General features: G+C 37.2%; 1 protein-coding gene across 3 annotated transcripts in view; it reads left to right on the top strand.

The window, feature by feature from the left end:
• The first annotated feature begins 236 nt into the window (after window positions 1–236).
• The window catches only part of cep68 (centrosomal protein 68), a 75,847-nt gene continuing 52,116 nt past the window's right edge, over window positions 237–23,967 (top strand). Inside the window, exons 1-3 of one of the 3 annotated variants that reach the window (XM_039738003.1) lie at window positions 237–546; window positions 15,896–15,971; window positions 23,115–23,546. In XM_039738003.1, the coding sequence (XP_039593937.1) occupies window positions 23,166–23,546 (381 nt within the window). In that variant the 5' untranslated portion in view covers window positions 237–546; window positions 15,896–15,971; window positions 23,115–23,165. Of the gene's footprint in view, window positions 547–2,522; window positions 2,585–15,895; window positions 15,972–23,111; window positions 23,547–23,967 lie in introns of those variants that run through there. The other 2 variants (XM_039738001.1, XM_039738002.1) reach the window with 2 other exon arrangements.

Genomic DNA, 23,967 nt, shown 5'->3' with positions numbered 1-23,967 from the left:
AGACTTTTTATATACACAGTTCCTGTAAGATTCATTCCCAACTGTTTGATCTTTAACACAGCACGCAATTTGTGTTAGTTCATTCCCATCCAGTGCTGTCTCTTTAACCCCATTAGATGCATACAACACACACGACGGCCTGCCGTACACGTCTGTTGATGGGGAGCCGAATACCCTCTCACGTGCTCCGCGCGCACCTATCCCGCCCTCCTAAACTCTGACGCAATGAAATGGGCTAGGCACGCTGGCATTAAGGACCTTTCCCGTAAACTTTGTTCCCACTTACTTTACCTTATATAATATTGACATCAACAACCATATTTCCATATGCTGTTACCCGGCGATGGGATGTGTTAGTCTCCCCCGGATTGGCCAGTAGCGTTTTCCTTGCCCCGCCTCTTTAGAGCCGACCAACTTCCTCCGGAGTGACTTGGGCGGTGCTCAGCCGTGGTGAGGGTTTTGTGTTGTTAAGCGTCGATTGTTCCGTAGAAGAACGCCGTGAGGTGCAGCTCGTCATAGGTCTGGAGCAGCTACACAGGAATCCAGGTAAGAATCTGAAGTGAAGTTGCACAAGATCACAAGGAGCGTGAATGCATCTTTGGGTAGCGCAATAGATCCATTGCGTGAATTAGTCTTGTATGGCTGATTGGGCCTTTTTTTGCATTTTCACTTGCAATTTAAATTTTCGGTCGGGTGCTTTCATATATAGCATACAGTCTATACATTTTTGTAAGTTACAGATAAAATAAAGATATTAAAGGCATTTTTTTGCATGGAATCAAAAATACATTTATTACTAGTCTGTGATCTGCAAGGAAGTTTTAGAAGTCATTATACAGCTCGACTGATCGTTTATCATTCTTTTAATTTTGCTAAGCAGTGTAACAACTTTCTGTCTTATTTTGCATACCTGTACATTTATTCCTGCAGCGTCCATTTCCGGCCCAGTGTTGTTTTAGGGACTGAAAAACTAAAACAATCTTACAGCATTAGTAGCATGGCAGAAAGCAGCTCGACTGGACTGGGTACACTATGTGGCAGGGCACGCCAGTTAGGATGAGACTGGAATGTGTTATTTTGCAGGAGAAGTATTACGCAATTGCATACCATTGATAACATAACTTACAGTTTTCACTGACAATCAGCAGTAACAATAGTGTGACTGACAGGTGCGCTCCGTAGGTTACCGTTGCTCCGTACGACAATTGCCAAGCAGAAAAAGTGCTTCAAGCAATCTGCAGCCGTCGTGCTTGTGTTTAGGGAAGGGCTGTGGGGAATCGCGTACAATTTAACATTACTGTACACAGTTGTGCTTCTTTTGTGTTTATTGTCAATTTATGCATTGCTGATAGTTGTTTGTTTCACTGCTGTTCTCGAAATCTCATTGGAGAAGCAGTGACTCCGCCTGTTGAAAAACCGGGTTGTGAACAACCAAGATGCACTGGCAAAGGTTATTCAAATTAAATTCAACACCTGAGCTGGACTAAAACCTTTTTACATATAGGATGTGCTTCTGTAATAAACGATCCTATTTAGGAAGGCGCAGTATTGACATAAACCAATTAAAAGCGACCAGCTGCTTTAATCTGAATCCAATTTGTTGACTGGCGGATGACTGGAGTACTTTAAACACACGCTTCCTTAAATCGTTTGGCTGTTCAGTTTTATGTCAAGATATTTGTTTCATGAAGATTTGGGTGAATAGTTTAATTTGTTTTCAGAGAGATGTATGTTATTTTCATGTTTATTTTTTCCACATTACATTCCCATTTTAATTATTCCAGTTAATAAATGAAACTTTATTTTATACTACACCTTCCACCGTATGCTAGAATACAATACAAAAAATAAGGTGAAGTACAAGACAGCATAATTGTAGCATTTGGCATTATAATAAGATGATAGTAATGAAGAAGAACCTCCAAATGTATAAATATAGAGTATGTAAAAGCAAACAGAAAGATTTGATAGTAAAACAGAAGTACCTAATAGTTAACTTAGATAATTTAACTAATGAAGAAGGGGCCTAAGTTGCATTGAAAGCTTGCATATTGTAATCTTTTTAGTTAGCTAATAAAAGGTGTCATTTTGCTTGGCTTTTCTCTACAAAGGAGTTGCCGAAATGCAAGAATAAAAGAGATGAGTTTCCAGATGCAATATAATGAGAAGTCAAGAAAAATGACACCTTTTATTGTCTAACTAAAAAGATTACAATATGCAAGAGAAGGGGCCTGAGTTGCCTCAAAAGCTTGCATATTGTAATCTTTTTAGTTAGCCAATAAAATGTGTCATTTAGCTTGACTTCTCACTACATTCATAATGGCTAATACGGTACAACACCCTAGTACTACAGGTTCAATTTGAAAGTTAACCCTGACACTGTCCCATTGAACAGTGCTGGGGAGAGATTTCCAGAAAAGACAGAAACCATAAAGCCAAATGAGTGTTCCTTGTGCACAGAGAGAGTTGTATTGAGGCTTCTGAATAGTGAAAAAGAAAATATGGTAACTATGGTCTCTTGTAGGTGGATCCAGGAAGAGTTTTAGAGGAAAAGTCTGTTGGATTGCAGTTTACAGCTTTATAAGTGAGTAGCAGAGTTTTGTTTGAACAGGACATTTGGTGGCCTTTTTAAATATTGCATTTGATTTGAATTAGAACTCCTTTGGTAGCATTTTGAAATTGTATTCTGATAATGTTATGAGTAGGAACACCATTAAGAAAAAAAAAGTGCAGTAATTCTATCTAAAGAGTTTGTGCATTGGCATGGTTGAGGTGGGATCATGTGCTGAGAGTGCATTACAGATGACAAGAACTTCTTTCTTGATTGTAGCTGAGCTGAGACATTCAGAACCGAAAGTTCTGTCAAGATAGAGAAATTGGTAAGAAATGAAATGAGGCGAAGAAGCCACTAGAATCAAATATATTGGAAATAGTAATTTAGTTCTAAATCTAGGGTTTGAAGCCGACCTTTAACGAAATAGGCCAGAATGGTGGCTCTGATGCTAGGAATCTGTGCCGGCAATCAGAAGGTTGCTGGTTTGAATCCCACAAACAACAGAAGTGACTCTGCTCCATTGGGCCCTTGAGTAAGGCCGTTAACCTGCAATTGCTTCATCCTGGGTATGACGTTAATGTGCATGCTCCAACTTGCAGGGAAAACTTGGGGGTTGGTGCAGGATTGGCACTGCACCCTCACTCTGTTCCATTGTGGTGCTGAGGTGTCACCTGTTGCATGGCTGCATTCGGTTTACAATCCGGGTGGTTTGCCGTGTGGTAGAGCGCATGCTCCCAACCTCCTCCTCATTAACCAAATGATACTATTTATGTCTGAGACAGCTCACTGAGGATCCCAACGTCACAAGATTTCCAAACACCCATAGTAGCATAACGCTTCTTGAATTGTTGAAGTGTAACTTTGTCATTTCTTGGAACACTTGGGGTTTTGCCATCAGGTAGGCTGCATTTTCCAGCACACACAACATAATAGTGGGTAATATACTATGGGTAATCATAGGATTTACTATTAGTGTCTGTGTTTTTAATATTTCTGACTTATTGGCCAAACAAAATGTGAAAGCCGGCCAACAGTACATACCCATTTTTGTCAATTTTGCCAGGATCCTGTTATCTTGTTCTGAGTTTTCCGTAGACTGTGTGTTACTCTGTTTTTGGAATTTCAAAAGTTATATGGTTGCAGTTTAGGGATTACTGGAGGAATTTGCCTAGCCATGTTCAGTCTATGTATTGATTTATACAGATTGAGGAAAGTTGGGCCAGGAACTACAGTACATTAATATTTCTTTGTTACTGTTTCCTGAGTGCTGCCACTATTGATTATATTGGTAATCAAGTGACCTAGTGATTATTATCGACGACTGAGTGTAAATATTAAAAGAAAAGGTATACCACACAAATCAGAACAACGGGATAATAGCAAGCTTAACTTATTTTTCAAGGTAACCAAAATAGTTAATTCTTTATTGGAACAATTATGCACTAGGAAGCATTAAAATGCTTCATCAAAAATACACATATTTGTTTAGCATTTGAAACCATTCAGAAAAGCTCCCTAAATATTTAATAATCAAATGAAAATGGTGCATTTTTAAAAATCTGCTGGTTCTCTCCAGCTATCAGCATGAACTAAATTATAACAAAAAATACAAATAGATGTACAATTCCCAATAATGCGTGTAAAACCATTATTTGTATTTTACAATTTTCAGACAGACCTTATTGGGGGAAAAATAGAAGTTTGAAGGTATTTATAAGGCTTTCTAAAGGAAGTGCTTGTAATTCCCCGCTTTTTCTGACTTGGTCAGCTTTTAGGGCAGTTCACAGTTCTTGTGCTCAGTGTTTGTGTGTCATGTTCCCTTCCACAGAGACCAAGAACTCTGAGGTACTTTGAAGTTAGCAGAAATGGAGAGTAAAAATTTGGCCAGTGTGTCAAGTATGTTGTGACAAGCATTCCTTATTCATTTTGTATGAGTTCTTCTGAGCCTGCTTTGGTGTTCTTTATAGGCAATTAATTGTGTTTCTTGGATGCAGAATTAATTTCCGACATGATTTTCTTTCTATACTGCAATGAGGTGTTGAAATGTTTGTGTTTTTTTTTTTGTTTGCTTTTTCGATGCCTTCTTGATTTGCTTACACACACCTGCATTTTAGGAGTCCCCTTACTGGGACGCACTACCGGTTGCTATGAAAATGGCCTTGGAGGTCATGTTGCCTAAAATCACCGACACAATGAGTTGAAAGGTTGTCTGTAAGGACCTTTCCTTATCTGAGTTTGCAGATACTTAAATGAAAAACAAACTTTTGCACTCATTAATTTTGCTGTGTAGATTTCCTGGTTCTTTTTCTTCTTTTTGATTTTTGCTTAATGATTTAGCTTAGATGAAAGATAGGACTGCTTTTCTTGTTTTGAACCTCTGCTTCTGTAATGTGTCCTCTCTGGGTCATTTCTTTAAACACTCGCAGCCTTCTCACTGAGGCATAACAAAGTGTTGGCAATCAACATACATCCACCACAACAGACGATTGTTTTTCTTGGTAATCTGCTTTTTAAGTCAAATGTCTGTAATGAAAGTAATAATTTATGACATGGTGATATTTTACAAGCAACTCCAGAATTTCCCAAACCCCCAAATTCCGATTGGTGACATATGCCAATGCCTGTTGTGAGCAAGAGTGCAATTTATAATAAATATAATGGACATTTTAGTTGTTTAGCTGTTTTCAAAGATAAAAAGACTTGAAAAATATTTCATATTTCATTGAAAAATGAATTACATAGTTGATTGCAAAGGAGTAATGCTATAGAGCTTTTTCAGTTTTCTCTCTTTTTTATATAGGCTTGTTTTTTCATATTTTAGCTTAGTTCAAATTTAGGCTGGAATATGTTGGTAGGGGGCAGCATGGTGATGCAGTGGTAGCGCCGCTACCACGCAGTTAGGAGACCCAGGTTTGCTTCCCGGGTCCTCCCTGTGTGGAGTTTGCATGTTCTCCCAGTGTCTGCATGGATTTCCTCCGGGTGCTCCGGTTTCCAACCCACAGTCCAAAGACATGCTGGTTAGGTGCATTGGCGATTCTAAATTGTCCCTTGTGTGTGTGTGTGTGCCCGTGCCCGTGCCCTGCGTTGGGCTGGTACCCTGCCCAGGGTTTGTTTCCTGTCTTGTGCCTTGTGTTGGCTGTAATTGGCTCCAGCAGAACCACATGACCCTGTGTAAGGATATAGCGAGTTGGATAATGGATGGATGTTGGTCGGTGTTTGTAAAGGGTCATCTACCAAATTTCTGTAAATCTGTCAGATTGTAAAATGAAATGTGTTTGCAGCTAACCGGAAATATCTACAGCCAGTGTATATCTACACGCAAAGTAATAGCTGACAGAATTTGCGTAGACGGAGCCATTTGTTTTGTCATTTAGACAGCATAACACAACTACGCACAGTCAGTGGTTACCCATAATTTACCTCATTATGTCAGATGAGTCTTGCATAAAAGGTTACTTCCATGTACCAGAAGAAAACTGCATTGTATTTTAGTTTCAGTGCTTCCAGTTCATTGACACTTTGTCGCTTTATGCTGGGACCCTCATCTTTGTCTTCTTTTTTTCTGCCATACCTGAATTGCTGAATTTGTAAACATTTTTTTTAAACCAAGTTAGTTGTGCTTGGTGTGTGGATGTGTTTGTGTGTGTGTCCTGCGGTGGGTTGGCACCCTGCCCAGGATTGGTTCCTGCCTTGTGCCCTGTGTTGGCTGGGATTGGCTCCAGCAGACCCCCATGACCCTGTATTCGGATTCAGCGGGTTAGAAAATGGATGGATGGATGGATAGTTGAGAAGCTCAACTGCCTATAATAGCCCTGTGTTGCTTGATGTTTATGGTCACTTTCCAAATACACAATGTCAATATTTATTTTTTCTTTTTTTTCATAAAATTGCAAGGGTTTTTTGGAAGCAAGGCAATAGTAAACACTCTCGGATGTATTCCATCATAACAACAACAACAACAACATTTATTTATATAGCACATTTTCTCACAAACAGTAGCTCAAAGTGCTTTACATATTAAAGAATAGAAAAATGAAAGACACAATTATAAAACAAAATAAATGAACATTAATTAACATCGAATAAGAGTAAGGTTCAATGGCCAGGGGGGACAGAAAAAACAAAAAAACTCCAGACGGCTGGAGAAAAAATAAAAAATAAAATCATGGTGCATCTGTTGACATTGTGGGAATGTAGTGGGTCTACAGTGTTACAAATAGGCAGCTCTAAGCCTTTCGGTACACTGGGGCCTCAAATGATATACATGTTAATTCCTAATTGTGGAAAAGATGAGCTTCACTCTCAGTTTAGTTGAGGAAATGGCCAGATGTTTTATTCAAAATAATAAAGAGAACCATAGTGAGGATTTGTACACTATGAACAGGTGAATCCCATTCTTGGAACATTGCAGTATGCTTTTTATGACATTTGATTCTGCAGTGTATTAAGTCTTTTACTGTGCTGAGTGCAACATCACAAATATTCTAACCACACAAATTCTTACTATTATAAGTATGTTTATTATTACCTGCAGAAGAAACCAGAGACCTTTAAGGAAATAGATATGGATGGTGTATTCCAGCTTCAGATTCCAGGCAGATCAGCCCAGAATGGAAACTGTGGCCTGTAGTAAAGGGTCAAGTTACACAAAGCCAGTGAGGCTGAATACTTTCCAGCTGAAGTTGTATGAGCAGCGCTGCTTTCATGAGTGGTGGTATGTGATGAAATGAATGTGAGAAAATCATTTGTGTGTTCCATGGAAAGCATTGACTACTCTGTTTTACTTTTCTCTAAATAAATATCTTTTGATTGTACAAAGATTCACAAAGGATGCAGCTTTCCTTCAGTAGTTTCAACAAGGCACATGTGTAAGAGCACAGTTTATCATGTGTCTGCAAGCCAGTGACTGTACTTTTCTGTACACCTTCCAATGTAAACCAACTAGAATTAGGAAATTTAACGTTTTATGATGTCAAGAGGAGTCAAAATTCTGTCACAAAACACTATCATATACACTTATCCCACTCCCAAGTCAAGGAGAGTTTCACATGGGTATAAAGCCAGGACCTGCCACTAAATGTAATGCCTTTTAAGTGCAGAGTGCACTTTATTAGTGTGTAATTATTATTTTTGATACCTGACACCTGCTTGTTTTAACTAAATAGACACCGTATCTAATAGCAACATTAAGGCTATATATTGTAATGGCACATTTCTTGTGTTAATTTCTGCTGGGTTATAGTGTAGCAGCACACTTTCTGTTCATGACCTAGTCAAACTGAAGTGGACAAGATGCTTAATATATTTGGCACTGATTTTTAAAAAGTTATAATATGGTGGAGTTTGTATTATTACAATGCATCCCTGAATACCTACTGTATATAAGAGTGAAAGTAATTTAAAATGAATTACCCATGCTGTTTTTGTATTCCTTAAAATGAAATTTGTATCTGTTCAGCGTACAAGGATAACTGATAACTAATGTTGATCACCAGAGCATTTTTAATTTATAGAATTTTAGATCATGTGTTCAAATAAATGTAAACTCTTCATCTGTCACTCTATTTTGGTAAACAACAGACATAAATATTGGATTCTCTCCATAGTATTGCAACCATTACTTACCTGTAATATGTGCAGTTGGAATGCATGGAGTTTTGGAAATGTGTATACATAGACTGAATAATAGACGTAAAATTACATGTACTATTGTGTTTACATATTGCACAATTACAAAATGTTTTAACTTTTGAGCACAATAGGTCACTTGAAGAGTTTTCTTTCCTGTGCGGGTCCAAGCCTAGACATGCATATCATTGTTCAGAGTTGTGTAATTACATACGTTGCTTTTAACTTGAAAAACATCAGCATTAGGAAATTGTATTATTAAGAGTAATCACTCAGCTATGCCCTTGTTGAATGATGTGTTCTGGTGTGTTCACAGTTCAAGCTATTAACTGACCTAATGTCTTCCTAAAAGAAAGAAAAAAAGACATCTTGCATAAGACCTAACACTTTCTTTCAGGTATACTATGTGCATAAGTGTCTTTCTAGTATGTGTACTATATGCATGTAAGCATGTGTTAATGTGTTCCTGAATGTACAAATGTCAGTACCTTTATTATTCAATAATGAAAATTATTATTCTGGAGTGACAGTTTTGTTTGTTTAACATTTGATCTTAACCCTTGAAAAATGAAACTTCATTTTACATGAAAGCTGTGCATTTGTTTCCAATGAAAGCAGGATTCGTTTTATAACTTGGAGGCTTGTTTGCTTTACCAAAAGAGTCCTTCAGGCTTGCTTAACTGCACTGCTTTACTGTAAACACAATAACCTTAAAATTCTTAGGAGGTAGGGTGTTTCATCCACTTTTTAAGTATGATAATGTAATATCACCAAATTTCCCAGAATTTTGTCCTGCTAAGACTGGATTAAATTTGCTCTGTTGTTTATTAGTAGCAGCACCCCAATTCCCTCCTCCAAGATTGATCCAATTCAGAAACTGAAGCCATTACTGCCAGTATTTAATGTAAGGCTGGAACCAAATCAGAATGCTGTGCTGGTAAGGTCAGTTTAACACACACATTGCACATAATAGGTTAATTTAAGCTAACCTAAGGGATGTATAAGAAAAACATATGGAGTAATTCTGCAGTGTCACAGGGAGATAGCCTGGAGGCCAGGAAATGGGCGCAATTTTCTGAAGCTGTAAAGCTGTGGGACTAGCCACTTTGCTGTTCTTCAACATATCCACCCTAAATGAAGTCCAGGACTCCTACTTCTCAATTAAAGCTTGTATGAAGTGATTAAATGAAATCTCTCTATTATAATAAAAAAATCTTGGGAAGAGATATGAGACGTGACTTTCTCAGAGAGACACTTTCACGTCCCGCAAGTTGAGACTTTGTGCCAAGAGATTTAACCACACCCGGGGCTCGGAAATAAAAGACAAAGAATAGATGATAAAGTAGAACATCGTAAAGAATTCAATAACGTTGGCGTGATACACATGCAGAGCAGGTTACAGATAATGGAAGTACGAAAATTCAAAAGTCTCAAAAAAAAAATCATAGTAAAGCATTAGCGCAAACAAACAGAAGTTATTACTCTGTGAAATAATGGAACAGCAAAAAGAGGTCAAATGTATTGTTCGGCTTTAAAATTTAAGTCGGAGATTTGTAGAACGTCTAATTCGGCCATCAGGGAAAAGTAGTGTTTCTTTCCAATGAAGAGGCCAATCAGCGAGAATTAAGTTTTGTTGTTTGGTGAAAGTGAAATTCACATACGTAAGTGGCAGAGACGTGAAGTTGCTGGCGCGTAACACAGGCGGGGGGGTTGGCGAGTGGCCTAGTATTATAAATAGTAAAGTTTATAGTAGTAAATCTGTATTTTAAACACTACACTTCACATGTGCTTTATTTACAATATACAGTGCATCCGGAAAGTATTCACAGCGCATCAATTTTTCCACATTTTGTTATGTTACAGCCTTATTCCAAAATGGATTAAATACATTTTTTTTCCTCAGAATTCTACACACCACCCCATAATGACAACGTGAAAAAAATTTACTTGAGAGTTTTGCAAATTTATTAAAAATAAAAAAATTGAGAAAGCAGCCTTTGCCATGAAGCTCAAATTTGAGCTCAGGTGCATCCTGTTTCCCCTGATCATCCTTAAGATGTTTCTGCAGCTTAATTGGAGTCCACCTGTGATAAATTCAGTTGATTGGACATGATTTGGAAAGGCAAACACCTGTCTATATTTGGTCCCACAGTTGACAGTTCATGTCAGAGCACAAACCAAGCATGAAGTCAAAGGAATTATCTGTAGACCTCCAAGACAGGATTGTCTTGAGGCACAAATCTGGGGAAGGTTACAGAAACATTTCTGCTGCTTTGAAGGTCCCAATGAGCACAGTGGCCTCCATTATCCGTAAGTGGAAGAAGTTCAAAAGCACCAGGACTCTTCCTAGAGCTGGCTGGCCATCTAAACTGAGCAATCGGGGGAGAAGGGCCTTAGTCAGGGAGGTGACCAAGAACCTGATGGTCACTCTGTCAGAGCTCCAGAGGTTCTCTGTGGAGAGAGGAGAAACTTCCAGAAGGACAACCATCTCTGCAGCAATCCACCAATCAGGCCTGTATGGTAGACTGGCCAGACGGAAGCCACTCCTTAGTAAAAGGCACATGGCAGCCCGCCTGGAGTTTGCCAAAAGGCACCTGAAGGACTCTCAGACCATGAGAAACAAAATTCTCTGGTCTGATGAGACAAAGATTGAACTCTTTGGTGTGAATGCCAGGCGTCACGTTTGGAGGAAACCAGGCACGCACATCACCAGGCCAATACCATCCCTACAGTGAAGCATGGTGGTGGCAGCATCATGCTGTGGGGAAGTTTTTCAGCAGCAGGAACTGGGAGTATAGTCGGGATAAAGGGAAAGATGACTGCAGCAATGTACAGAGACATCCTGGATGAAAACCTGCTCCAGAGCGCTCTTAACCTCAGACTGGGGCGCTGGTTCATCTTTCAGCAGGACAACGACCCTAAGCACACTGCCAAGATATCAAAGGAGTGGCTTCAGAACAACTCTGTGAATGTCTTTGAGTGGCCCAGCCACAGCCCAGACTTGAATCCGATTGAACATCTCTGGAGAGATCTTAAAATGACCGTGCACCGACGCTTCCCATCCAACCTGATGGAGCTTGAGAGGTGCTGCAAAGAGGAATGGGAGAAACTGACCAAGGATAGGTGTGCCAAGCTTGTGGCATCATGTTCAAAAAGACATGAGGCTGTAATTGCTGCCAAAGGTGCATCAACAAAGTATCGAGCAAAGGCTGTGAATACTGATGTACATGTAATTTCTCAGTTTTTTTATTTTTAATAAATTTGCAAAAACCTCAAGTAAACTTTTTTCACATTTTTATGGGGTGTTGTGCGTAGAATTCTGAGGATAAAAATGAATTTAATCCATTTTGGAATAAGGCTGTAACATAACAAAATGTGGAGAAAGTGATGTGCTGTGAATACTTTCCGGATGCACTGTATTTGTGTATATTGTAATGAACCCTCTACTAATGAAAAGCAATAATGGTATTTTTACAAACTATCTTTTTTTTTTTTTTTTTAGTAAAATGTAATTTTCTATGTTGTTTGCTCGCCTTCATGCTTTCATTAGTAAAATATGAGACATGCACATGTATATGCTGAGGTGAGCAGTGCATCACAGCTGAGTGAATGTGCTTTTATCGAAGATATCACCTACATCCAGCCACATTCAGTGAAAGGCTCATTACCATTGGATAGCTGAGTTTCAGAACTGTTCAGTCATGTATAGCTGTCTATGATTGGTCACTTCTTATACTATATGTCACAGCTGTGCATAAAAAAACAGAAAATATATTGCTTATGCAACAGCTAATCTTCACTCATCTTTACATCTTGTTTCTGTGAGACTGAATGTGGATTGTTTGGTTGATGTGCAGTAAGACTTAAAATTTGAACTATGAAAATGTTGTCATCTTCTTCAAAATAAAGAAAAGTAACTGCTACACCCCACCCGCACTTCCACCCTGGAAGGCAGAAATGAGTGTGATTACAATTGGGAAATTAAATTGATGAGCAGTCCGGGGCGAGATATTGAAGACAGTGTGATTAGAATTGGCATGTTATATTGTGAAAATGTCCAATGTGATTGCAACTCAGCGATGGTCACTTGTGACCTAAAAGTGGCTAAGAAACACTGATTTAGGTGTGTGTGTGTGTGAGAGAGAGAGAGAGAGAGTGACTAGCTCAGGGTCCTGCCCATGGCTATTTCCTGCCCTTCGCTCATGTGTACCAGTAAAGGCATTGTCCCCACTCTCATAACCCAGCAGTGGAAGATGCTGTTATGAAAATATATGTATGTACTTAGTTTATTCCAAATGTGAAATGCAAAACAAGACAACAACAAAAATAAATGAGGATGCAGCTACAACAGAAGGCAGGAGAAGATGTGTGAATTGCAACACAAAAACTCCAATCCGTTGAACAAAATATTTGGTTTCTCTGTCTTGTGATAAATGTGTTCAAGGTTGTGTGTTTGTGTATCTGTCTGTCTATTTATCTATCTGTCAATCTATCAATCTAGATAGATAGTTGTGGTACAAGAGACTAAATGTTTCTAAAAAAGGGGACACCTTGTGCCAAACGCTATATATTTGCAATGCTATTGGATGGAATGTTACAATGATAGCTGACTGACTAAAGAAAGAAAAATGATTCCAGGGTTGTAAATCAGATCGATCGATAGACAGATCATAAAATGTCTTGTTTATGTATTGTAAAATCCTGATCTTTGCAAAGAAATCCCAGAGACAAAAGTTTTTAAATTTAATTGATATTGGTGTAAACAAAGATTTTTAATTCTATAGATACTTTCTTGCAAATATTTGAAGTGTTGTAATCACTGCTATTCAGCCATTTGCAGCTCCTCTGTTACATAAGCAGAATAATAGCTGTTACTTTTTGGTTATGTAATTAGCTGCAGTAATCCCAAACACCCCATACTGCTTAAGGTGTTAAAGCAAGTGTACCAGAAGAAATAAGAAATTCATGTTATGTTGGTGATTTTTTCTTGAGCAATATAAATCTATCAGGTTGAGTATTCCTTTAATATTTGTTGGTTTATTTCAGTGATTCTTTGCTAATTGGGAATCGGCTGATTTGTGCCTATTCTGATTCCCGTACAGTGAATCAGCTGTGTAGTTTACAAACGTTTTGATTTCCTGATGCATGTGAGAACACTCAGTAAGCATGCGGGGGATCCAAATTCAATACACAATAGTGGATTCTGGTAAAAATAATATATATATATTTTTCCCATGAGCATTCCTTACCTCAACTGTTGGGAAGCATTTTATGATTGCCGAAGGTGAAAAGCATACACTGTGGAGTATATGTAAGGCAGAGTTACCATACAAAAGGCAAACAAGTACTTAGAAAGACATCATCCTTCCCTCAAGATACTTAATCTAAAACAAGAAAAAATATTTGGTGGCTTAAGCAGTGGTATAAGCAACCATAAGGAAATTGATGGAGTGGCACAGTGTGGCGAAGGCACAAAGAAGTTCCAATTCAGTAAGTTGCACAGTGCCCGAAATAAAAAAAAACTGGTCATATACCAAAGTTGATGTGAAAAAGCGAGTTGCAGCCCACCGTCTGAGTGTCGCACAAAAGTGTATTATGGCCACAAAATATTTTTTTTAAATTTTGACTCCCAAAGGCATGCAGGATGGGGGATTTGGTGAAAATAAATTGACACTACTACTGTATGTGTGTGTTCATATACAACATGCGATGAGTGGGCGCCCCATCCACGGTCGATGATTGCTAGGACTGGCGCAGTAGTGTTATGGTGCCTTTACATGTTTAATACATGCTTTAATGTTTTTCATCATGAAAATGATATCAAATATACATCGTAGTATTCTAAATGGTTTAGAAAGCTGTAATTTCATGAATGTAATGTATTCTTTGTGGTGATTACTGTCTGTGCACTCATGTCGGCGTAAAAGAAAGCCCATTTAAGAAGCATGTAGCAATTAACGACTGGGTCAGGGAACATTTAGAATATGAAGCATTTAACATGATACTTAAGTTATAGTAGGGTTTAACTTCAGCCTATTCTTCTTTTCATGCCTTTAATCTCGCAAGTTCGACTTTAATTTTGTCAGTAAAGTAGAATGTTGTAAACTTCATCTTAAAATCGATGTTTAATTTATTCCAGTTTCTTAAACACTTTGAGTCTCTCCCAGGTCCAGTCTACCTGCATTACAATATTTTTAGTTTCGGTAAACATTTTTTTCAGTGTACCATCATTTTTATACCAGTTGTAGAAATTGTCAAGTGACACTTCAGTTTTTATATAAAAATCATTAAAAAGCATTTGTCTTACATAAGAAAAGCTAAGACGCATCCACCCAAAGGTCTTTGATCAGGTGGTGGCACAGAACACCACCACAGAAAAACTGGAAAAGAAAAACTGAGGAATGTAAAGAATAGGCAATAATTCTCTTCATATCTAGTTTATTAAGGGTGGAACTAAACTATAGTTAACAAAAAGGTGTTTTTTTTTTTGTTTTATTTTTAACATTATATATATATATGATATACGGTGTCAGTGAGGGTTTTTCTGATTCTGCATAACAGACATTTTTGCCTATAAGGAATATGATTTAAAGTTCAAATTCAGTAAAAAAAAAGAAAATCTCAATATATTGTAGAATTGAATCCAAATTCCTAATATATTGCAGAACATTTAAAAAAATGCAGTATTATTGATTTGGATCCAAGTCTTAGGGTATTAATGTGTTGCGTTGTCCCTGTCAGTCCTCATCCCAGTCGTCTGGAATTAGTGTTCCTAAAACTTAAACTGAAATTCCTCCTTTCAAAAATGAAAATCCTGTTCATTTACACAGAGGCATGGAATGTGCAGGTTAACATTCCTAGGTATTTTTGTAACTAATAATTCAAAATATTAAAGATCCTCTGTAATTATCTGGCTTGTTAGAGATTATATATGATTACTTCCTTTATTTGTTTACCTATCTGTTTTCCTAGCACTGCATTCAAATAAAAAATGCATTTGAAATATTAAAATAGTGTGAATGGAATTTGGCATGGCTATCTGAAAATTCAAGGTACTGTGTTTTTATGTTGTCTGAATTTGCATAAAGTTCAATTGTCACCTGACGTTCACTGTGCCGTTTGATTCACTGCTGCTTCAGTATGTGTAGTGTTTAAGGGCAGAGCACACTGAGAAATAAGCAATAACTCACTGCATTTGGGAAGCATCTACTTTATGTTGATTCAGTTTTTGTTTAATTATTAACTAGTAATGATATGTCTTACCTTAATTTTTCATATTTGGACTTTTTTGTATTTTTTAGATTGGAGAAATTATTTGAGCCTAATCTTGTTTTGTCAGCAGGTAGAGAGCCCAGCTATTCTCTCTAACCTGCAGTCAGTGGTTTGTTTAGATTGGGGGTGTTAGATTGAACTGAAGACACAGTCGGATCTGTTAGTGTATTATTGCTTAAAAAATAACAAAGTAATCAATCTACCCATCATTAAGCCTGCTTAATACTAATTTAGAGTCATTCCAGATATCTCTCATCTTGTCCCAGCAGCATTTATAATAAACTTGCTTTAGAGAGTAGATGGTACATTGTCAAAGAATCTGGTATGTTCTTAGCAGTATAACCCCCTTAGTAATCTTTAAATAAAGATGTATTCACGTATGCAGTGCAAAACACACAAAAATCACAAGTTGTTCAAATTATTTTTTGTTTTCTGTTTTAGGTCCTACCAGTCATTAATGCCTGTCCCTAAACACTAATATACTGTTAAAGATCACCCACACATTTAGGAGTCTGAGGTAAGTATTTAGTACTATAATATTACAAATACTTTTTTTTTTTTTAAAGTGAATACTTTTAATAATTAATAATGTCATTTCATTGACTATCTGTTCTTTATTTAATTTTTTTTCTGGGTAGGCGCATGTGTGTTATGGTGGGCACCTCTGTATCAGTAGTTGCGGTCTCTAGCGAGTGCTCTTGATCCAAACTCAAATGTTGCCTGTGAGGAAAAAATAAGTAACAAAAAGAATCTATTTCTTTGCACAAGAGTTTTACTGGGTCAAAATGTAAGTATATCCAGTACCTCTGTATCAATCAGATTCTACATATGTTCTACTTGCTAATTTACTGCTGCTTGGTGTTTATCATTCACGTTACATCTTTCACCATGCCTCGGGCATACACTATCAGTCAAATATTTAGGCACACTTGGAAATTTTCATGTTTATGGTAGAAATTGATACCTTTTTATCAGGATATGATTACATTGATTTAAAAATACAGCCAAGACATTCCTAGTGTCGCTAATAGCTGCTCCTTCTTGAAATTATATTAAAATCATTATTCACGTCATTAGCCCATTTTTAGCAGTCATTTCTTCAGTATCCTAATGTTCAATTCCTTTAGGTTATCGTTGGTTATTAGAGAAATCTTTGTAGGTCCATTAGCACCACTGTAACCTCTTATTCTGTTTATTTGAGATTCAAGATACTGGCATTCCTAAAAGTTAAGTTCTGGGTTTAAAAATGTCCAAAATGAAACTGCTTTTTCAAGAAAATGTCAGTCTGTCTTTGGCAGAATGAAGGTTATTCTGTGTGACAGACATATATCATATATCCTGCCTTTAAGTTGAACATTCCACTGATAAATAAGTAAACAGTAATACTGTGGATCTTTATTGTAAAATGCTCTGAAAATGTTACATTAGAAATAGTACATTATCTAAATAGCTTTAGATACCTTCAGGATATTTCAAAGTATCAGTGCTTCCAGCATGTAGACACTGACTGAAGCTTGGTCACCTCTGTATTATTGCCCAAAATAAACAAAGAAATGCAGTATCCATTAAACAAATGTGAATGAATTTATAACAAGAACACTCTTGAATCTAAAACAAAAAATACTAATTTGAATGCTTTATATTAAAATTAAAGGGTCCATCAAGACTTTTGTGGAGTATTTTGATCACTGATCATTGACTACTTTAACAGAAAATCAGTTGATTTTGTCAGTTTTTTGAAACTTTCCATTCGCCAAGGTCAAATATATAATTCAAACATATTGTGGCATGGTAACAAATTATTTTAAGCACTGACTGAAATAGACTTGCCCACAGAAATAAAAGAAAATATGCCAATTTCATCATCAGCAACTTTTTTTTAACACTTCCTGGGGAAATTCCAGACACTCCTAGGCCATGTGAGACATATAGTCTGTCTGACCTTTCCTGGATTTATGCAAGGGTCTTCTCCCAGTGAGCTGTGCCTTTTATACTTCCCAGGGGAAGGTGCCAAGATGGCAGTGGTTCAATTCTGAAACTCTGCTGCATTGCTTATCTCCTCACCCTATCAGGCAGAGTTAGTCCAGCAACCTTCCACAGGAAGTTTGTTTCAGCTGCTTGTTCTTACTGACTCACATCAGTTTAATTAAAAAAAAAAAACCTTAAATTATGTTATCTTAGGCCTTCATTGATGGCATAGAAGGACTGATGACTCAGAACTGATATGTTGTGGTACTGTGATATTTATATTGTAGCCTCACTGTCAAGTGAACATTGTTATGTCTTGGCTCATTTTTCCACTTCTATATTGTACATGGATATTACATATAAAAAAAGGTAAGAATCTGTGATTTCAAGAACAGTGAAGGAAGTGCATTGTTTTTCTTCATAATAAACTTGGCTGATGTTAAAGCATTATTTTATGTGAAAGGAGTGTAATGGCTGTGAAAAGTACAGTTGCGACTATTATGGATTTGCAAAGGGTAACCACAAAACCACACTTTATCTGTGGGAGAGAAATGCTAACAAAAACTTCTTCATTTCACCCTCATCCATTACCCTTAATCAATAAAAACCAACAGATAGTATAAAAGCCAAAAGATATATTATATCTGTATTAGAAGGAGAGTGAATGTTAGATACAACAACAACAAGCAGTAGTCTTTCACACATAGACGATTTATACATAGAAACAAAATAGCTGTTTATACCTCAGTCCATTTATGTTATTACTCAGTTATGAATAACGATACATAGAACCAGCAAAAAAGCTGTAGAAAGTCTGTGACTCTAGACAGGAAAGGGGCATTTTAAAAGCTTGATATATACAATAGACGGCTCTTTCCAGAATCCACAGATGCAGAAAGTCAACAGCACAGCCAGTGAGCTCTTCAGAAGTACAGCACCGTTTGCCTGTACTGTGCCTCTCATGTTATATTTCACGTTGAATCGTTGAACTGCAAACCTCAATCAGTGACTGACTTAATCCATCTCAAAGTTTTCAAATTGCCCTTGGTCCGTGAAGTACTCGTTGAGATAAGAAATGATGTTCTTCGTATCAAAGACTCTCCTTGGCAGGATATGAGTATGCCCTCTCCCTCTCCTGGATATGGCCATGTCTCTGTTCTTGAAGGATTTCCTGCTTTTCAAACAAGCCACTTTTTTGGTGCCCCTGGTGCTGACAGGTTCTTCCGTGGGCTCACATCGCTACCAGGATGAAGCACATTCTTCTTAAAAGTACAAACCATTCTTGTATTGCTTAGAATGCTGTAATCTTACTTCAAGCAAACAATCCTTTTATAATCAACCGGCAATATGGAGTTGTTGCAATACACTGTGAACATATATCTGTATTTATCATATTTATTTTGTTTCAAAACTACTTAATTTTACAAATATTCCTAAAAGAAGGTGTAGATGAGAGCAAACTGTAGCATCTAGGCTTTATATCTTGATCATATTTGATTCACAAAATGAATACTTCCATTCTTCAGTTCATTTACTGATACTGCTCGCCAGCAGTCTCCAGAGTAAATTAATTTCTTCTTAAGCAGTGACCATTACTCTTCAAGGCTGCCATCATAGACTATTGAGCATGCAGTTCTTAACACTGGGGTCAAAGTTTAGAGTTGTTCATCTCCAAGAACCACAACTGGCATTCTAATTTGTGCAATTAGAGTTGGTATTGAATTATTAAATTATGATGTTATTGCAATAATTGGGTTCCCCTGCTTCAGCTTTTTCATTGGCTCAAACGCTGCCATGTGAGCTCTTCATGTAAAAATAGTGATACTTCTGAGAACATCTTCTTTCAAAATGTTGGCAAGTGATTGGATTTCACAATATAAAGATCAGAAGTAATTCTGGTTTGAAGTCAGGAGGTCGTTCAACAAGCTGTGCTGTAACAGTTCCTGAAACCTAGTAATCCTGCAAGACTTACTAAGATTCACCTTTCTGTAGGTGGCTTCAATTTTTACAAAGAGAATTTCCAGGGGAAAGGCCAATGAGAAATCCAACAATCAACCTTCTTTCCATCATACTAAAATACAATGCCAACACAATCAAATAAAAAGTGACATAAATATTCAAAATAATTAAACACTTGCATACTAATGCATAACATTGTTAGACCAATACCATTAACAGTGATTTCACACTATTCTAACATAAGCATAACAACATATTTTACTGTCCAGATCAAAATGAACCCATCAGTGGTTGTTGACAAAAGATTCACAATCCAGAAATACTACTTGGCTGCCCAAATGGCTTCCTGTTGTTTGAAATACAGAGTACTATGCTATCGGCTAATACTCTGGACCCTGACAATGGTTTAACTTTCTATAGAGTGTTAATTTTTTTTCCTGTGGTGTCTCTTTGGTTTTGCTTTGAAGTTCAATTAAATAATACAGTAAATTGCAGGCAAAAATTTACTCCAGTGTGTTAGAAGGCAGTTTCATGCAACTCTACTCTCTGATCAAAGTTACTAACCAGTTTTCACAGAATAAATATTCTTCCTCTTACCTGTTTCCTCCTTTGTTTTTGTGGAATAAAGAAAGACTTTTGCTGCAAGGGACCTAACTATTCAGTGTGTGGGAGCAGTCTACTTAAACGCACAATATGTATTCATTATTTGTAAAAAGACTACACCTCCACATGCAAAAGGGATATTCTGTTCAGAAAGAAGACCTCTCTGCTACACTGTGATTAGGGATAATAAATGAATCCTCCAAATCTGATTGATTTTTGAAGAATTTATTTTATATACTGAAGAAAAAACTGGATGTAAGTACATAATGAAGCAAAATGAACTCTGCAGAGCTGCCATACTTCATTGCCAAATTTCTGCCTGCTTAAATTTAACAGCAGAGCAGATTTGTTGTTTTATATGAAATACCTCATTATGTTTGACTGAGCCCAGTGTGTTGGTGTTTGTTCCTGCTTGTGTTGTTCAGTTCCCATTTTTCAAATAACGCTTTGTGTTTTGTGGCTTTTTGAATTGACTTCTTGTTAAAGGTTTTTACTCCTGGGAATGTGGTATTTGATTTTACATAGTGTATGATCATGATTTTGTTCTATTTTAAGTTATCTTTTTGAAGCAACCTTTTGTCTTTTTCAATTTTGGATCTCTTCTTGTTTAATTGTAAATATTTTTGAATTTTAATATTATTGTAACAAGGACAATTTTGCTATTTGGTCCATTTGTTTTCACAGTTCTCCTCTACCTTGTAGGATTAATAGACTTTGCCCTGTTTAAGAGTACGGGCTTCAAGCCAGCTTAGGAGTTTCAGGGTCAGGCCTACTTAGCCATGTAATGTTTCCTCAAGTATTATGAGCCCTGAATTCAAAACAAGACCATGTCATTTGATTGAATATCCTGGCAAAAATAAGTCCACAAACCTTTTATCACTTTTGTGTTTGTTTTTTATTACACCTCATTCATCCTTTGAAAACATGCTTATATGGTGACATCTTAGACTAGAGGTCCCTGTTTAATGGTTGTTCTATGGCAAAATAGTTTAACATATTGCAACAAGCAAACCTCAACAGTGATGGAACATGGCTACCATGCTTCTGATTTCTTTTTAAAGAGTTTAATTTTAAGAGATTTTCAGAGCTGGCAGTTTTCTTTAGCTGAGTCGGTACATGGTGTCACAATCTACGTACAGCTAACAATGACACAAAAGTATATTTGTCACTCACTGCATAAACCAAGAATGGCGTAGCTTAAAAATCATTGGCAGTATGCCACAACTGAAAAGAGAGGTTTAAAAGACTTAAATTATAGTAGTCATGCATCTTAATCCTCAACTCTTCACCCACTCCCATTGCACTTAACTAATGTCCTATGCCACAAATTAAACTGGGTCTTGCGAGACTATCATTGTGATCCTGGTATGTACCTGCACCACAAATGCGAGGTTTTGGGAATGTATGCCTGCTTAAAGTTCTGGTATTTGTAATTGTAAGTGTGCAGTCTGCCTTTTAGAGAAATTAAAATCTGTGCCTTTAAGTTAGCATGCCCTTTCAAATGACAGTGTTATTTGAAGTTTAGTCTATCAAACAAATTAACCTTTATAAAACTGGAAGGCTATTGACACAGAAGAGAACCAGTCCTTTAAAGTAGTTTTGGAGAAGTAACATGTTGTGGGAGACAAACCTATACACCAGCCTCTTTTTCCATCAAATAAAGGGCAGCTTCAAAGGACCACATTATAAGTACAGTAATCCCTTGCTATATCGCGCGTCGACTTTCGCGGCTTCTCTCTTTCGCGGATTTTATATGTAAGCATATCTAAATATATAACACGGATTTTTCACTGCTACACGGGTTCTGCGGACAATGGGTCTTTTTACTTCCTGTACATGCTTCCTCAGTTGGTTTGCCCAGTTGATTTCATACAAGGGACGCTATTGGCGGATGGCTGAGAAGCTAACCAATCACAGCACGCAGTTAAGTTCCTGTGTGCTGAATGGCTCAGCAACGGAGCGCTGAATTCGATTCTGCGGCGTTAACCAGGAAGTCTCCTCTCGCTCATTCAGCATCAATGTGTTTCGCTGTGTAAAGAGTTAACTTTTGTGCTCTTTTGTGTTTATCTTTGTGCATAGTCAAGCCCTTCATTGTGGCTCCAAAACGATCTGCTCCTGCTACTGCTTCAGGGGCCGTGCCCAAGCGCCAACGGAAGATGATAACGATTGCCAAAAAGTTAAACGTTTTGGATATGTTGAAGGAAGGGAAAAGCTACACAGCTGTAGGACGCCATTACGGCATCAATGAGGCTACGATTCTTTTTATTTAAAAAGTAGGAAAGGAATATAAAATCTACGGCCGCAGTGTCCTTTTAACCAGGGTGCAAAACGAGTTTTAAGTGAATGTAATAAGGCAGTAGTCTGGATGGTATCTGCTTTAGGGATTTGGATTGAAGTAGAACAATGGCGGTGCTACACAGTCGCCTGAAGTGGCTCCTTTAGAAAGGCTGTAACGCTCTCCTTTGTTGTGCAGTAAAACTAAACTCATCATTATAGGACAAGTCATTGTGTCATTGTTGGTGAGTAACCATCATTAATTTTCTACTTACAATACTTAGTACATGTACGTACGTTTAGTGTCACTGTACACACATTTACTGTATACAGTTTTTCTTGCATTGTACGTATTTATTGCTGGTGGCCTGTCTATCGTAATGGCTGTAACATATGTGATATCGGAGACACTCGATATCTTTAAAATAATATTTAGGTTTTACTGTATATAAACAATGTGTTTACATACATAATTTCAATGAATCTTACCTAATATCTAAGAGAATACAAAGGGTTTATGCTGTATAACTGTGCGGGGAATATTTATAATCAGTGTGGGAGAGTTTATAAGGGCTTAAAATATATAAAAATAACCATACAAACATATGGTTTCTACTTTGCGGATTTTCACCTATCGCGGGGGGTCTGGAACCCCCGCGATCAAGGAGGGATTACTGTATATCACATCTACATCTGCACATCCACAATTTATAGTATCAGGTAACAATCTTCTTTTGAAGAGAATTTGGAATATAGATGATGAATAGTGGGTAAATGTTTGTTTTATGTCATAATTTGTTTTATAATAAACCTTTTAAACTGCATTATCTTCCTAATCTTTTGTGTTTTTCAGTAGTCTGTGAGCATCTCAGACATATGGAATTTGTACAGAAACATCATCACATACATGGCACTGAAAGTTGAAAGTACATTTAATAATATAGTATCTCCAATAGATTCCAAAAATTTTAGCAGATGGAGCTACTCTGATATGGATAAAGATGGCCCGGGGCGGGTCATTGGAGTAAAACACTTCCATAATGAATTCAAGAACTGCTCTGTAACAACTGGAGATCATCTTTCAGAAGAATCAATTCACGTGACAGGCTTTGAAAAGTCAGAACAGCAAGCAAACCAGAAAATGGCAACATCTAGTCTACCTTCTTGCATCCAGTCTATACAGAACACTAGATATAAAGCAAGAAAGCCATTCTGTGAGAGAGTCATCAGCTGTAAAGAAGCTACTCCCCATGTGAAGAGAGAATTGTTTCCATCCTTCAGAGATAAGGTATCAATCATTTTATAGAAAGACTTTTCAGAAACAATAGAAAAAAAACGCTTGGGAAAACTGTAGCTGTAAATAGTAAATCCCTGTTGAAGAGCCATTGCAGTTCTCTGCTGTATATTGGTTTATATGGGCAGTGTATGCCATGTACAAATTCAGTTGGTTTAGAACATCTGTTGTTTGTACAGATTTCTCATTAAAACACAAAAATGAGTACAACAAATTTCACTGCTTGATGACTTCACCAGCTTCTGTAGTTCATGCAGATACCAGCCTATTGGGAAATGCAAAGTGAATTTCACTTTATAGTAAATTGTCTTTATCACAGTGGATATCAGTGGACATAGCTTTTCTAGTATACTGCAGAGGATTTACTTGCCAGAAGGCATTAACATTTCTCCCCTTTACAGACATGTTTAAATAG

The sequence above is a fragment of the Polypterus senegalus genome, chromosome 16 (assembly GCF_016835505.1).
Source record: "Polypterus senegalus isolate Bchr_013 chromosome 16, ASM1683550v1, whole genome shotgun sequence".
Lineage (NCBI taxonomy): Eukaryota > Metazoa > Chordata > Cladistia > Polypteriformes > Polypteridae > Polypterus > Polypterus senegalus.
This window is presented reverse-complemented; position numbering and strand designations above follow the sequence as displayed.